This window comes from Monodelphis domestica, chromosome 8, assembly GCF_027887165.1.
Source record: "Monodelphis domestica isolate mMonDom1 chromosome 8, mMonDom1.pri, whole genome shotgun sequence".
NCBI lineage: Eukaryota > Metazoa > Chordata > Mammalia > Didelphimorphia > Didelphidae > Monodelphis > Monodelphis domestica.
This window is the reverse complement of record NC_077234.1, coordinates 45,599,970-45,616,586: the sequence shown is the minus strand read 5'-3', so window position 1 is coordinate 45,616,586 and position 16,617 is coordinate 45,599,970. Positions and strand designations below refer to the sequence as shown.

The 16,617-nt window shown below is 43.0% G+C and overlaps 1 protein-coding gene across 1 annotated transcript in view; it reads left to right on the top strand.

Annotated features, from left to right (window-relative positions):
* Window positions 1–3,001: 3,001 nt before the first annotated feature.
* Window positions 3,002–16,617, top strand: part of MCCC1 (methylcrotonyl-CoA carboxylase subunit 1) — a 71,110-nt gene continuing 57,494 nt past the window's right edge. Inside the window, exons 1-4 of the mRNA XM_007502003.3 lie at window positions 3,002–3,626; window positions 11,730–11,773; window positions 12,588–12,727; window positions 14,164–14,259. Coding sequence (XP_007502065.2) covers window positions 3,544–3,626; window positions 11,730–11,773; window positions 12,588–12,727; window positions 14,164–14,259 — 363 coding nt within the window. The 5' untranslated portion in view covers window positions 3,002–3,543. The remainder of the gene's footprint in view (window positions 3,627–11,729; window positions 11,774–12,587; window positions 12,728–14,163; window positions 14,260–16,617) is intronic.

Below are 16,617 nucleotides of genomic sequence, written 5' to 3'. Positions count from 1 at the left end.
TTGATATGGGAAGAGTAGATTTCAAAGGGTTCAGGGAAAGGGTTAAAATCCTACAAACAAAAAAGTCTACTTGGGAAACTTATTCCCCTACATCTACTCTTCCATACAGCAACACTGAGCTCCTAGAAAATAGACACTATTTTCCCTGGCTATCCTTCACGCCTGAAGCACACTCCCTGACAAGTGACTTTATGAAACTGTTGGGCATCCCAGGATCACCATAGATAGGATTAGTAGGTTTGTCATAGGCAACATAAATTTTCAAGTACCCAGTGATCTCAGTCTAGAAAGGCTAGGTAGATATCATCTAATTTTAAGAACCATTTTGTCTTAGAAGTTTCTCCCATTGTATCTACATCTCTCTCAGGTAGTTCAAATTTCTTCCTTTGTCTCCTTGTAAGCCAATCAGCTGTTCTTCCTTTCCTTTATTCCCCAAATTGTCTATAAGACCCCAAGTTCTTCAGTTCACTGGAAAGTTCCATGAGGGAAAATTCCATGGTAGAGATTCCCACTAAGATAATGTTTCCAGAGTCCCAGAGCTTGGCTTTATGTGGTGTACATTTATGACTCTGTGTGGTGGCCATAAGAGTATTATTTCCCTTGTCCTGAATATAAACTTGTTCTTTTTTAACTGCTTTAGTGGTTCTATGTTTTTCCAAGTTGACATCCCTCAACTCCCTCCCATCTACTGACTTCTCTGGCTTCTTTTTAATTCTTGACCAAAGCCCTTCTTAATTCTAGACTTTCCCTTTATTAATTATTTCCTATGTGTCCTGTATAAAACTTGCTTGTATATATTTGTTTGTGTGTTGTCTCCCCCATTAGATTGGAAGTTACTTGAGGGCAGAGTCTGTTTTTTTGTCTCCTTTTTTATCCTGATGACTTAGTATAGTATCAGGCATATAGTAGGTGCTTAATAAATGTAGGTTGACTGCAAATGAAAGAATATTGGATTTACACATCAGAGGAGTTGCTATATACTACAGGTATGATATTGGGCAAGTCACAATTATTTTGGCACTGTTTCCTCATTTGGGGTTCAATTAAAACACCTCTAAGGTCCTTTTCTAGGTTCAAATCTATGATCCTAAGGTTTTTGAGTTAGTCACCATTGTAAGATCATGGAAGAGCAGCTAGGTGGCACAGTAGGTAGAATGTCCAGCCTTGTTACTAAGTTACTAAGACAGACGGAAAGAAGGAAGGAAGGAAGGAAGGAAGGAAGGAAGGAAGGAAGGAAGGAAGGAAGGAAGGAAGGAAGGAAGGAAGGAAGGAAGGAAGGAAGGAAGGAAGGAAGGAAGGAAGGAAGGAAGGAAGGAAGGAAGGAAGGAAGGAAGGAAGGGAGGGAGGGAGGAAGGGAGGAAGGGAGGAAGGGAGGAAGGGAGGAAGGGAGGAAGGGAGGAAGGGAGGAAGGAAGGAAGGAAGGGAGGAAGGAAGGAAGAAGGAAGGAATTTTACAATAGGTGGAAGTTGCAGAGATAGATTTGGGTTTGGTGAAAGAGAAAAAATGGGTAATAAATCAGCTATGCCAAAGTGGAATGTCTTGGGAGTCAGTCATTCCTTCTTCCCTTCCCCAGCCTCAACCTATCCCCAGGTCTTTAAGGAAAGGCTGGATGGCCCCTTGTCAGGTATTTTGGAGGGTTTCTTTTTGGTTTATGAGAACCATGAACTTACCATGGGCTTACATTAGCCCATCTATTCAGTCTCTTTCAGCTCTGAGATTCTGGGAAGCTTCTCCCATCACTTACAGAAACAGAAATTAGGTCACTTTGTCTGGTTCCTCAAGCTGTACTTTACTAGGGACTTATTCTTCAATATTCTGCCCTTTGCTTTTCTGACTCCTTAGCCAGGTATCACCCTTGCACCAACCCCATTGGAGTATCTCTGAGTGTCCTTTGAGATCAGGGCACTTTCTTTTTTCTCTTTTTAAAATTCTTACCTTCTGCCTTAGAATCAATTCTGTGCAGGCAATGGGGGTTAAATGACTTGCCCAGGGTCATTTGGCTAGGAAGGGTCTGGGGTAAGATTTGAACCCAGGATCTCCCAGGAGTGGCTCTCCTATACTGGCTCTCATTCCACTAAGCCCCCCAGCCCCGCCCCCCATACTTATGAGTTGTGTGATCCTGGGTAAGTCACTAACTTGCTGCCTCAGTTTCCTCATCTGTAAAATGAGCTGGGGAAGAAATGGCACACTACTCCAGGATCTTTGCCCCTGATCAGGGTACTTAAAAAAAATTTTTTTTATTTAATTAGTCAATTTAGAACATTTCCCCCTGGTTACAAGAATCATGTTCCTTCCCTCCTGTCCTCCCACCCCCTCCCAAAGCCGGCTCTCAATTCCACTGGGTTTTACATGTAATCAGGGCATTTTCAATGAGAACATCTTGAGGGGGACCCCCAAGACCACTTATCCCAACTGTCTTGATTTGGGTTAACTGATTAATGTTCTTAGGGTCACAAAGGAAATGTCTGATGCAGAACTTGAATCCAGGACCCCTGATTTCTGTGATCTGTACCCCCTTCCTTCTGTCTCCAGAGGTGTGAGCCACAGTCTGTTTTTTTTTTTAAACCCTTACCTTCTGTCTTGGAGTCAATACTGTGTATTGGCTCCAAGGCAGAAGTGGTAAGGGTTAGGCAATGGGGGTCAAGTGACTTGCCCAAGGTCACACAGCTGGGAAGTGTCAGAGGTCATATTTGAACCCAGGACCTCCCATCTCTAGATCCACTGAGCTACCCAGCTGCCCCCTATAGAGTCTGTTTTTAAGGGGAGGGTAAGAAGGGCATAAATCTTAATCCTTCCCTGGCCCCTCTGCGACCTAGGGCGAGTCCTTTCATGTCTCTGGGTCTCAGTCATCCCATCTGTAAAATGGGGAGAATCACGAGGGTAGATAAAGCGTTTAGAAAGCATGCAGCCACATGATCCACATCGTCCCGGTCCTCAGTTTCAGGTACTGGCAGGGTGGGGGTGGGGCTGTGACTCACAAAACTCGCCTGATTGCTTGCCCACTTCGTAATCTACCTGAGGAGCGTCAGGCAGCCCTTCCCGAAGAAGGAAGGAAGGAAGGCGGGACTGAGTCCGAGATGACCCAACGCGCTTCCCAACCTTGCCCCCTCTGCCGGTAGACTAGGGAGGGACGTACGACAAGCAAACTAAATCGGTAGAAGGGGAAGACTTCTGAACCGGAAAGACTCCTCCGGAGAGGATGACGGAAGGAACTTCACCCCTTTGGGCGCTGAGAAGCCCCGCCCTCCCTTTGCCCCCACCTCCCGCCTCCAGATAGTTCCGCCTCCAGTTGCCCCACCCCCGAAGGCTGCTGACAATCGACCAATTGGGCTGCAAGGAGTCTTACTACACCCCCATCTTGATTTTTATTGGCCAATTCAGAGACACCGCCCCTCTCAGGATCGGGCTCGGATTGACTAAGTCTCTGGGTCTGGTGGGGACAGCGGCCCTGACCCAGAGACCCTGCAAAAGAGGCTCTAGAGTGGGAGCTTTGAGGCTCGTGGAGTTCTCTGAAGATTGCTCGAAAGCCTCGGACCTGGGGACATGGGGACACCCCTTGGGGCTGCGGCTCTTCTGGTGGCAGAGAGAAGCCCATGGTGGCATGTGCGGGGCCTGCTGCTGCCAGGGTATGAGGGGAGACGGAAGCCGGGGGACAGAGATGGAGGGAGTGCCTGTGAACGTGAGGGAGAAGGGACGGTGGGTTCGAAGTGTTGTGGGGTGTAGAGGTGTACCCCTGGGGTTCGGGAAGGATACCTCTCACAAGAATGCAAGACTCCGAAACTTAACTTAAAAGTAAAGAGAGAGATTTAGTAGTAATGTTGAATTTTCGGCCAGCCATGCAGCAGGAGTGGGATTGCTCCCTGAAAGCCTCCATTGTGGAGGTTTTATATTCTTCTACTGCCGTGGGGGACATGACCCTGGAGCCAGGGGTTGGGAGGAGAAGGTTAGCCCGAGGGCATGGGGGTGGTTCTCCTGGTGTGGAGGATGAATGAATGAGGTGTGCCCCTTTGTCCTACTCAATTCAATGGGGCAATCTTCTAGGGTAATCTTCTAGGTCAAGTGTTTTGGGTTGGGAGTCAGGAGGGCCTAAGGGAGCAGAGGGAGTTCCCTGATTATAGTTTATCTGAGTTTCTGGGGGTGCAATGCCCATGCCATCTCCCCCCTCTCCAAATATCTAAGGGGAAAAGGGGTGATGGTTTCAGACTTCTGTAGCTTCTTCAGATCTGAGAATGGTTGTAGAATTGTCCCTGTCTATTATCAGGAGAGAGAGGTATTGGCTTAGGCAATGTCCAGGGGTTCAGGCTGGGAAGGTTGCAGGGTTGCAGTGGCATCTCAGTGACTCCAATGGGAGCTTTCACCCTACAAGCAACTAGAGAATTGACAAGGTTACAAATCAGAGAATTATCTGTCCAGCTGGCTGGACATGCATGATTAAAAAAACAGGAAAAGACAGAAAGTGTAAGAAAAGGATAGTCAATAGCTAGAGAGAGATTTGAAGTAACAAGGAAGGGAGTGGATAGAATGAATGGATGGGGCTCCTCCCATTGAGGTGTTAGCTGGTTTTCCGATATACCAAATCTCCTATTTGGGCCGGGAGGAGGGATTCCTCCTTATCCTCCCTAGAAGGCTTGGGAAGCATATGATTAGTGTATTCCAGCCATGTTGCTTAGGAAACCTAACAAGTGTGTGGATTTCTGTATCTAAAAGAACTTTGGAGGTTAGAAAAGGTGTCCCATACCAACGGTTCCAATGGGCTCAGTCCTAGATTTGCCCAAGGGGCCATCCTGATTCTGGTTAGGGCAATTGTGAGAGCTTGGTATTTAGAGAGACAGCCTCTAGTGAGCCTTTAGTCTCCAGAATACTCTAGACCCTCTGTGGGGTCAGAATTTCTAGGGGTTGGCCCAGAGTTATTTTAGATGCCTCTTCTGCCTTTTGGGCTGTGGCAGAAACTGATCTTAGGTATGGTGACCACCCTTGGCTAACTAGATCTAATTTTTTTTGAGAAGTAAGCCTTGGGTCTTAAATCAAGTCCCAAGTACTGGGCTAAAACCCCTAGGACAAATTGCTTTCTCTCATCCACAGACCTAAAGAATTTTCAAGGTCTGGAATTCCTAAGGTGGGGGTAGCAGAAAGCCTGGATTTTAGAAGTGAAAAGGCCCCCATTCCAGGGGCTCTGAGGCAGGCCCCTTCGAGGCCTCGTAGAGGGGTTTTGCAATGATTCCAAAATTAGGGATCCAAATGCGTCAAAACCCTGCCATACCCAGAAAAGTTCAGAGCTGTCTTTGGTGGGATATTGCTTCTTGTGAGGATAAGGAGAATCAATCTGGCTTGAGGTTATGGCTTGTCCCGGAATGCCTAGATCCCAGACAATGAGAGGTGCTTTCTCCCAGATTTCTGATGAGACTGTTGGAGGCTTTTGGCTAGGGAAGTTAGAGTTGAGATGAGGGAGAATTGGGCAGAGGCTAGGGGTGCCATTTCCCTACATCTAAGTATCATACCCCCAACTCCAATTACCTGGCTTTTACTTATTGTTTATTATCTATTATTTATTTGTGGTTACATTATTTTTTAAAACCCTTACCTTCAGTCTTAGAATCAATACCAGGTGTTGGTTCTAAGGTAGAAGATTGAATAAGGGCTAGGCAATGGGAATTAATTGACTTGTCCAAGGTCATGCAGCTAGGAAATGCCCGAGCCCAGATTTGACCCATGTTATGCTTTATTCCACTCTTGTATGAAATTTTCCATCAAGTAACCTTGACCTTCCTTCTGTTCTTCTCATGTGGTATTCCATATTCCATGCCTTTTCTTCCCTTCCCCTTCTACTTCCTCCTTCCTTTTCCCTTCCCCTTTCCTTCTGTCTTAGAATCAATATTGAGTATCAGTTCCAAGGCAGAGAAGTGTAGTTGGGTTTATACGACTTGTCCAGGGTCACATAGCTAGGAAATCTCTGGGGTCAGATTTAAATCCAGGACTTCCCATCTCCAGGCCTGGTGCTTTGTCCACTGAACTACCTACCTGCCCCTAAATCTGTGCCTTTTCACAAAGCTGCCCTGCGTGCCTGGAATGTTGTCTGTCTTCTCCGTCTTTTGTCCTTCTGGTCTCTGTTCAGATTTCACCTGCCTTTCCCATATTTCTACAGTAATTAAACCTCTGAGATCACCTTCCATCTAATCAGTAAATATCATTCTGTACATTTTGTTTCTCCCCGAGAACTTTAGCTCCTTGAGGGTGAGGACTAGCTTTGCTGTTCTTTGTGTTCTGACTGTGGATAGGCTGCTCCTTTGAGTAGCTGTTCCCCCTGCCTATAATGTGATCCCTCTGCATCTCAGCTTTCCTTAAAGGCTATTTTCTGGGCAGGATCTTTCCAATTCCTCCCCATTGTTACTACCTCCCCTCCACAAAATATTTTGTTTTAACTTTGTATGTATTTTGTATTTCCTTTGGTGTGTACATGTTGTTTCTCCTTCAGTAGAAGTACCTTGAGGTCAAGGATTTGGGGGGAGGGGTTGATTTCTTCTCCCTGTGCCCCCACCTTAGGATATAGTTGCCACGGTCAGGGTCCAGCCCCACTTGCAACTCCAGGGTTCCTGATTGGTGGTGAACGATCAGTCAAAATAAATAACAAACAGAAGACAGCTTAATCATTACAGCCATGGGACTGCTTTGCATCTCCGAGCTGCTCCACATTCCCAGGCTTGGGATTTATTTTTATATCCATATTCTTGGCATGCAGATACACAAAATCAAAGAGAGATAATTGGAAAAGTGATACATTAACTTTTAACAAATCACTTGATCAACATTCTATATTTTTGTATTGTGATTACAGACAGAATACAAGATAAATGATTTAGTCACAGGTGGCTTACTAGGGAGTTTGAGTTACTGATTTGTGTAATTGAGTCACTGAGGCATATTGAAGCTTAGTGTACCTGTACTGTACCTGTATGTATTGTGTGAGCCTCTATGATTGATTTGTGTGCTAGCTTCATGAGAAAGTTTTGGGCTTGGCCTGTAGCTGCGGTTTTGCTGGGAATTATGTACCTAAGTAAAAGTTAACCCAAGTTAGTCTTTTGGGATTGGGTTTGAGGGTCTGATCTTTTGGTGATGTTTTGGAGAATTAGGGTGCAGGTGTTTTGCTCCTGCATTATTTCTTTTGAGACTAGGGGGAATAATAATCATTCCAATTGATAGGTAAGGGGCATTGATGAAAGAGGTCATGCAAGGGGGATAAAGTGGGCAGTCACATCTCGCCAAGGACCACTCTGTGGTCTCCCCGGCTACCACGCGTCACTCTGTCAAGGCGTCATGGACTGATGGCCCCCAGCACATAGCAGGCATTTTTTATTGTTTTAGGGTGTCAGTAAGCATTAGTTAAGCACTGACTATATGCCAGGCACTGGGTATGTGCATGCATGTGATTTTGTACATCTCATTTGTTTGTGTGTGGTGTAGGTAGTGCTGTGGGGGTGGTGAGGTTGACTTTGTTTTGAGGAGGGGATATAGTTCTGTTGAGCTCAATGTAAGAGGAAAGAGACACAATAACACTTTTCAGATGATCCCGCAGCCCTAGCCTCATGAGAGAAATCTCAGACTTTTCTATGCACACAGATACACAAAACAGATGTCTTGGTTTCCCTACTTTTGCGGAAAATCCTCTTTGACGGGACAAGATTATTGTTGTTGTTGTTGAGTCATTTCAGTCATGGCTACCTTTTCATGACCCCTTTGGGGGTTTTCTTGGCAAAGATACTGGAATGGATTGCCATTTCCTCTTCCAACTCATTTGACAGACAAGGAAACAGAGGCAAACAATGGGAAGTGACTTGCCCAGGGTCACACAACTAAGAAGTGTCTTGAGGCCAGATTTGAACTCAAGAAGATGAGCCTTCCTGTCTCCAGGTTCAGTGCTCTGTGCACTATGGCACAACTTAGCTGCCTCACAGGATTATATCTCAATGTTAGAGAAACCCAAGCCCTGGTCTCAGCTTCCTGAAGTGTGGGAGGCCGTGATGAAACTTGAGCAGGGAAATTATATTGCCCTGAAGGATACTTGTCATAGTCAGTGAGTGAAGCCTGTCTGTAATGATCAACAAGTAGAGCTACTCCGTAGTTGCCAAAAACTTTCTTTTTAATTCTGCCTCAACCTGAGGTTCTCCAAACCTCTTTGGAGATATTCGTAGTCTCCCAGCTCAGCACCCATGAGTCCTGGCATTCACCTTTCCTTTCTCTTTCTTGTCTCCATAAAATCATATTGTTTCTCCTTCTCTACAGCTTAGCATCTCAGAAGATTTTAGGGGCCAGAAGAAAGGGAGGAAGTTGGGGACAAAGGGGCCAGAAGGTAAAGGAGGCAGAGATTCACCCATTTCAGAGAATTTCCTTCTCTGACACTGCCAGGACCTGATAGGGGATGAGGACTTAGAGGTTTCCAGTACTTCCAGTTTTACTTATACTCCTTCAGACACAAGGATAGATAGACAGGCAGAGGTATAGAAACACAGACAGACAGACAGACAAACTGATGGATGGTTGGGCAGATAGATGGATGGATGGATATGGATGGAGCATTTATTAAGTGCTCACTTTGTGCCAGGCAGCACTGATTGTAGTATATGATCAAAAGTCACAGCATTTCCAAATACTTTTGTTTTTAAATAATTAAAACAATATAGTATAGAATGCACAATTTTACAACATGGCAATAATATACAAGTATAAATAAAGGAAACGAGTCCTCTTTGAAGGGGAAGTAGGTGGGTATATACATGTTCCAGCTACTGATCCCTTCCTGTCTAAGATAACTTTCCATCTCCTATGTACCCATTTATTGGGGTTCTCTTGTTACAATGTAAGCTCCTTGAGGGCAGAGACTACTTTGTGGCCTTTTCTTTGTTTCTCCACTGCTTAGCTCAGTACCCAGTCCCTCATAGGAAGCACTCTAACAATTGCTTCTTGATGGGCCAGTTGAATACACGTGGCTTCTTGGCACCAAAGAGCCTGCCCTATTGGCCTTTCATAGTGCTTAAAATCCCTGTCATCAGCTATTTCTTTCAATTAAAGAGCACTGTCTCTAGAAGGCCCTTTTAAAAAGTGTGAATCCAGTATTCAAAGGATCATAGATCTAGAGGGGTGAGGAAACTAATTCTCAAAGAGGTTAAATAACTTGTCCAAAGTCCTACAGGATGCAAGTGGCAGTGTTGGGATAACAATCCAGATTCTATCTCTAAATTCTATGCTTGAAGAAGAATAAGTAAGCCCAGGGTCATAATAGAGTATAGAGATCTAGTTTAGGGTCCTCATTTTAAACATAAGGAAATTTAAGCCCAGAGCAATGGATGCAGTGACTGATTCAAGGTCACACATATTAGAATAATAATAATCAGCAGACTAATAATAACCACTTATACATATATAGTATTTCAAAGTTTGCACAATGCTTTACTTTGTTATGTCATTTGATCCTGGAAGGTAGGGTGCTATTATTATTATTCTTATTTTACAAATGAAGAAACTGAGGCTAGGAGAAACTAAATGACTCGCTGAGGGTTACAGAGCCAATAAGCATCTGAGGCAGGTTTTGAGCTCAGATCTTCCTAATTCCAGGTCTAGCACTCTAAACTCTATGCTGTCTTCTGTACTTATGATCCTTGAATCCTGGGTTGTTGTTGTTGTTTTTTTTTAATCCAGTATTCACATGCAAGAGCAGATCTGAGAAGGAATGGGATACAGGACAGATTTTTTAGAAGGCCAGGAAGAGCATGGGGTGGTGCCCAGAGAAGACAGTTCTTCTACATGTGCTGTTTTGAGCTACCAAGAGATGGCAGATACTTAGGCTGAAATTGTGGGAAAGATAGTAAAGAAACAGGGAAGCTGAGGATTGGGGAGTGGGAAATCAATGATTTCTCTGGGCCCAGGACCCAGAGAAAGAGTGTTCAGGCAGGGAAGATGAAAATCAAAGAGTGGCATCACAGCAACCTCTATAGAGGATCCAAGAGGAGGGATTAGTCAATATGGTGTAGAGAAAGGAAGCAAGGACTAAGAAAAAAGCATTCAATTTAGCAATTAATTGATCCTTGATAACCTTAGAGAGAGCAGTTCGAATAGAATGGTGGCATCAGACATTGGAAGGAAGTGCTAAGGAAAGTGGAGGCATCAAGAGTAGAGATTGGCAATAAAAGGGAGGTGAGATAGCAAATGGTAGCTTGAGGGAATCATGGCAGGATGAAGTAAAGGATTTGTTGTTGTCTGTGTCATAAGGGTATCAGAGACTTAGGGATACTTATAGATGAGAGGGAAGTTGCCAATAGAGTGGTAGAGCTTAAAGATGAGAGAAGGGGACATGGTCCTTCCTGAAAGAGACAGAAGGAGCATTGGACGTATAGATTTGCCACTCAAGGGTCCTTGATCAAGATCTGTATCAGGGGCAGCTGGGTGGCCAGTGGATGGAGACCAAGCCTAGAGATAGGAGGTCTGGGTTTTAAATATGGCCTCAGACATTTCATAATTGTGAGACCTTGAGCAAGTCATTTAATCCCCGTTGCTTAGCCCTTCCTGCTTTTCTGCCTTGGAACCAATACACAGTATTGATTCCATGATGGAAGGTAAGGGTTTTTTAAAAGGTCTACATCAAAGAGAATTGAGAGAATGAAGGAGCTCGTGACAGATGGCCTCAGTTTTCTCAAGTAGGAGAACAGGTCAGCCATTGAGGGGCAGGATTTGAGACTAAATGCTCCTGATTCTAAGGCTAACACACTCTATCCTCTGCCACAGTGTCTTTCCTGTACTCATGTAATTAATATGTATCTCAGCATCCTAGGGTTTTCCTGGTTTGGAAGGGAACTGAAACAACTTTAATTAAAATACTAGGTAGAACAAGTAATTATAACTAATTAACTATTTATTAAGCTAAGGGAGTCAAGGGAAGGGGATTTGGAAAATCTAATCTTAACCCACAAAGTCAAATGTATTAAACCCCACTAATAATTTTCTACACTAATCTAATTACTTAATAACTATTTAAGATTAAGGGAGGGGCTGGTAGAAGCAAGGATAAGGGCCAAAATAGTCTCACAAACTGGAGTCCTCTTTGGGTCTGGCAGAAGTCCTAGTAGGAAGAGCAGCACTGCAGGACCATACAGGAGCAGAAGGGGAGTGATGGTATAACACACACTGTCCACTGGTGCAATTGTTATCCACTGTCTCTACCACTTCCTTAAGATGATTTTGATTGAAGTAAAGTCCAATCTCCTGGTAACTTAAAGAGGTCATTTCACCTAATCCCCTTATCTTGCAGATGGGCAAACTAAGACACAGAGAGCTCAGAGGGATTACGCAGAGTCAAATAAGTAGCCAGTAACCAAGTCTGTCTCCTTTAGTAGGAGCCAGAAATGTTAAAGCTGAAGGGAACTTTCTTTGTCTGGTGTCTTCATTTTACCTGTGTCCAAAGGGAGACTTCCAAAGGTTACACTGCTAGTTGCAGAATTAGAACTAAGCCCTGGATTTCCTGATCTTTAATGCCATGTATTTTCCACAATAGCATTGTGTATCTTTAGTGGTTTAAGATTAATGGAGCTCATATCCAAACTTTGAGGACTTTCAGGATGAGGCACAGATCAAAGGGTCAATATATGACATTGAAAAGGACCTTTCTCACTAAATAATGACTGCTTTTCTTGAGTAATTCTGTTTTTTCTTTCATTATAATGCCATTTGGGTTTCTCTTTCAGGCGATGGATTTGGAAACAAAGAACTATGAGACATTCATCAACTGGTACTAAAATGTTTTTATAATTTGATATTTCTTAATGGAAATATTTTTAAGGATTTTTTTTTGCTCTTTTAATCCATTATTCAAAAAAGAAAAAACTGATAAACAATTTAGTGATTTTATGACACTTCCTATTATTTTGATGCTTCCTTTGAATTTTCAGTTCTTACATCAAAGTTCTTTTGATATAAAATAGCCAGAATACAAATGGGTTTTAATGGAATACATTTATGTGACTGGTTTTAATCTATTGATTGAAATAGTCTCCCCCTAGATTTTAGAATTTTAAGAAAAAATAATTATCACCTTTTAAACGTTTACTAAGAAAATCTTTGCCACAACATTGAATCTCCACATTGTGTCTTTTTATAGAACATTAAAAAATAGTCAAAGAAAAAATAGTTAAAAGAATATTAGATGCTTTTGATGATGGCTGGAGTTTTTTCCCCATCTAAATGTATTGGAATCCCCTTAGAAGTAGTAGTGCCTGAATATAAAGACACCATCCACGCCTAATACCAGAAATATACCCAGAGTGTAGCATTAAGTAGGTGAGGGAGTTCATTTGACTCTTAGTTTTATGGAATTTATGGGAAGATAAAACATTTCCCAATGCAGTTTTTTAACCTTATTTCCCATTTTTAAGCTTAAGAACCTTTAGAAATTCCATTGTTCTGTTTATCCTGGTTAACTATAGTAATCATAATTTGGGACTTGGAAATGTTTAGGATACATTTTTTAGAATATTTAACATGATAGCATGCTACTTACTTATTGGTTCTATTCCAGGCCTGACTTATATTTTTGCCTTAAACAGGAAGAAACAACATTACCAAGGTCCTTATTGCAAATAGAGGAGAAATCGCCTGCAGAGTGATACAAACAGCAAGAAAAATGGGTGTGCAGTCAGTGGCTGTCTACAGTGAGGCCGACCGGAACTCCGCACATGTGGATATGGTGTGTTATCAGCCTGGAAACCCAACATGGTGGAAACTTGACACCACCTTCTTCCCTAATGCCTCTCTCTGTCTCTTGGGTTGACAGTGTGCATTAGTAAGCTCAAGAGAAGGTTGTGGTAGCGATTTTCCCCAGTGACGTTCATAATACCTTGTGTTTGTCTAGAGCCTTACAGCTTTCACCCATCTGGTGATTTGATTTGATCCTCGAAATAATCTTTGAAATAGATCTTCCCCCATTCCACAAAGGTCAGACCTCAGGAAAAATGATATGATTGAACCCACCCATCTAGGAAATAGATTTACAAAATGATCAGAGCTTGAAGATAGCCAAAGAGATCACTTTACACTTTTTTTTTAAACCCTCACCTTCGGTCTTGGAGTCAATACTGTGTATTGGCTCCAAGGCAGAAGAGTGGTAAGGGCTAGGCAATGGGGGTCAAGTGACTTGCCCAGGGTCACACAGCTGGGAAGTGTCTGAGGTCACATTTGAACCTAGGACCTCCTGTCTCTAGGTCTGGTTCTCAATCCACTGAGCCACCCAGCTACCCCCGATCACTTTACATTTTGACAAACTTTAGAACAAAAAGCTCCACAAATACCTGCATGGCAGAACACCAGGACTCAGTTTCTCAGCCTGTCAGTTCGGAGACAAATGCATATGAACACTGAGACCGAGAACCCCCACCCTCCATCCCTAGAGACTGGGCCTTCCCACCCCTCTCAGAGACTTCCATTGAAATTAATCCAAGTAGCTTACCTTCCCCAAAGACAACCAATGGAGGACCCATGCTGTATTACTCCTGAAGCGCCCTAAGCTGTATGATCCCCCCACCAAAGGGGACTCCCCAGCCAATTCTCTTGGCATTGGGCTCCCCCTTGCCCCTTCTTCCTTCTACTCCACTTCATTAAAGCTTTGCTATATTACCTTACTTTAGTCTCATTGTCTCTTGGTCAAACCCCTGTCAGTTGTACTGACATCTGTCACCTAAGAACTAGCACATAATGTTTCCTCCCTACAAAGATACCTTCTTTTTGGCCAGAGTATTGCTCTGTTCCTTGGAGGTAGAGCATTAACCCCAATGAGACCCCTCATCTTTCAAAGTGACCCAGGAAGAGTCACAGGCTTGAGCTCTGATTTAAAGTCCATTTTGGGGAATGTGTTTATTTAAAGTCTGTGTTGGGGAAATGCATATTCCAAGTGGAAAAAAGTTTTATTGTTTGCCATCAAGAAGCCACCTGGTATGATGCTCTAGAGGTTGAGTTTGGGAGGTAGAAGGGATAGCGCCTAACTCTGGTCTTTCCAAGGGCCCTTATGAGGTTGAGCTGGGTCTTAGTTTCCTTATTTATGAAATCAATGGTTGCACTGTCTTTTCTAAGATCTTGTTCAGCTCTAAATCCTACAGTCTGATCTTTATTTGACATCTATGGAAATAGGCAGATGAAGCATACTTCATTGGCCCAGCTGCCTCACAGCAGAGTTACCTTTCCATGGAAAAAATCATTCAAGTGGCCAAGACCTCAGCATCACAGGTAAGGGTTGTGAAGGTAGTCCATATGACCAAAGAATCTGCTGCTGGATTTTTTCTTATTTTCATTTTTTATTTTATTGATACCTTTTGTTCACATATTCCTTTTCTTTCCTCATATGTCTCTCTTCTCTCTTACTCAGCAAGCCATCAACAGAGAATAGAAAAGAAAGAGTAGGGGCAGCGAGGTGGCTCAGTGGATAGAGAACCAGGCCTGGAAATAGGAGGTTCTGGGTTTAAATCTGGCCTCAAGCTGGGGTAATCCTGGGCAAGTCACTTACCCCCAGTTGCCAACCCTTTACCACTCTTCTTGAAACCAATATTCAGTATTGATTCTAAGGCAGAAGATAAGGGTTTAAAAAGAAAAGGAAGAAAGGCAATTCCATAAGACTGATCAATATATCAGCCATGTCTGACAGCATATGCTGTAGTCAATACCTTTAGTCTCCTACCTCTCAACAGAAGGGAGAAAGGCGCCTTTTCTCATCTCTTTTTTTGGGCCCAGTCTGGTCATTCTATTCTGCACAGCATTTTTAGTCTCAAATGTTTCTGTAGTAGTCTCTATGTGTATGTTGTTTTCCTGGGTCCACTTTCTTCACTGAATCATTGTAGAACTCTTTTCTTTGTTGGTTTCTCTCTGCATGTAGACCTAGTCTTGGATCTCTCATTCTTTACTAGATATTTTCCCTCTGATACCCTTCTGTCATCTGAAATGAATTGTGTCTATCATCATATTTTCCTACACCCTCCCAGTAATGCCACGAACTTTGCCCTCTTCAAACAGTCTTGAATATTCCAAATGATATCTGACTCCTCCCTCATAGCCCTTTTGGCATTAAAACCAGTTGATTCTTCCTGTGAAATGTCTTTCAAGGGTATTTATCGTTTTCTTTCCATTCCTAATTCCTGATATAAGTAATTGAAATGTTTCTAGAAAGATACTTGGTGGTAATGGGATCAACCCATAACCTCGTGTTTTAACCACCTCTGCATTTTAGCTGGTCTCCTTGCCCCAGAATCATCACCAGGATAAGCTGACTGGAGCTTTTCCCTTTGGGTACCAGAATTTAAAGGGACCCATTTCTTACCCTGGTCTTCCTCTACCCTCTAGCTTCCCCACTGGTCCTAGGCCACAGCTGTTTCAAATAAAGGAAGAGTCACAATCTAGAATTCTGATTTAAAGTACATTTTGAGGAAATATATGTTAAATTTGGTTTAATGGGAGGTGGTGATGGGGTCCATTGCTAGATTAGGTGTTCAGAACTAAGTAGGAAAGGAAGGAAGTAGAACAATGAAAAGACATGGCTCTTTTTTAGTAGTTGAGCTATGAGGAGTGGAGAAATGTAAGAAAATTGTTTGAGGAAATGAGTGTGTAGGGAAGAGTGTGCTTGGCTGATTAGTTAGTTTTGAGATCTTGCAGATAGAGAAAGATTAAAGATCAGAAATGGGCAATTGCTTTGGAAAATAGCTGGAGAAGAGGAGTTGGCCTTCATCAAGAAAAGACCACATATTCTTCCAAGAGTGATGTGAAGTGAGAATGAAAAATGATGTAAAGGGGGGCTTATGTATGGAATTAGAGAAAAGACAAAGGTCTTCTGTTTTTATGAAAAGGAGAGGGAGAGGGTGCTACAGGCTCAAGAAGAGAAGAGATTTGGAATGGAAGTTGTAGGGAATAAATTAAGGTGTCCTCATAGGTAGAGGAGAAAGTTTGCCTTGCAGCAGGAAGGGTGCGCCTACATTTCTAGTGGATGCATATGTTGGTTTGATGACTTTTCTCAATGGTATTCAGTAACTCTAAAAGTAGAATCCAGGAAGGAGAATGTCTGGGACAGTGCATGGTTGAGGTTTGGAAAGAGACCAGTGGTGATAGCAGAAGAGGACCGCATAATGCTTTCAGGGGTAGGGTCATTGTGGAAAAGAGAAGGTGAGGCCAGGCCAGGGGAAGGGGATGTGCTGGGAAAGCAGGAAGAAGGGTGGAGTGATTGGAGTTTATTATGAGGGTGAAGATGTTTAGAAGAGTGAGGCCAAGGGAGAGATGGAAATGAAGGAGGTTGTGACTGGGTCATAGATGTTGAACAGTCATGGGTGATGGTAAATGATTGTCCCTCATGGATGACTGAGGTATATTGAAGGTACAGAATATAGGGGATGGAGAGGCTAATAAACTGGAAAATCCAAGGTACAAAAAGGGGATTTCAATATATGTACTGATGAAGTCTCCAGGTATGAATGAATAGATGGATGATCAAGTTTTAAGCTCTTACTATAGGTCAAGCACTATACTAAGCCCTGGAGATATACATAGAAAAAAGGAGAAAGTCTTTGCTCTTAAGCTAATTAGGGAAGATAGCTAATAAGAAAA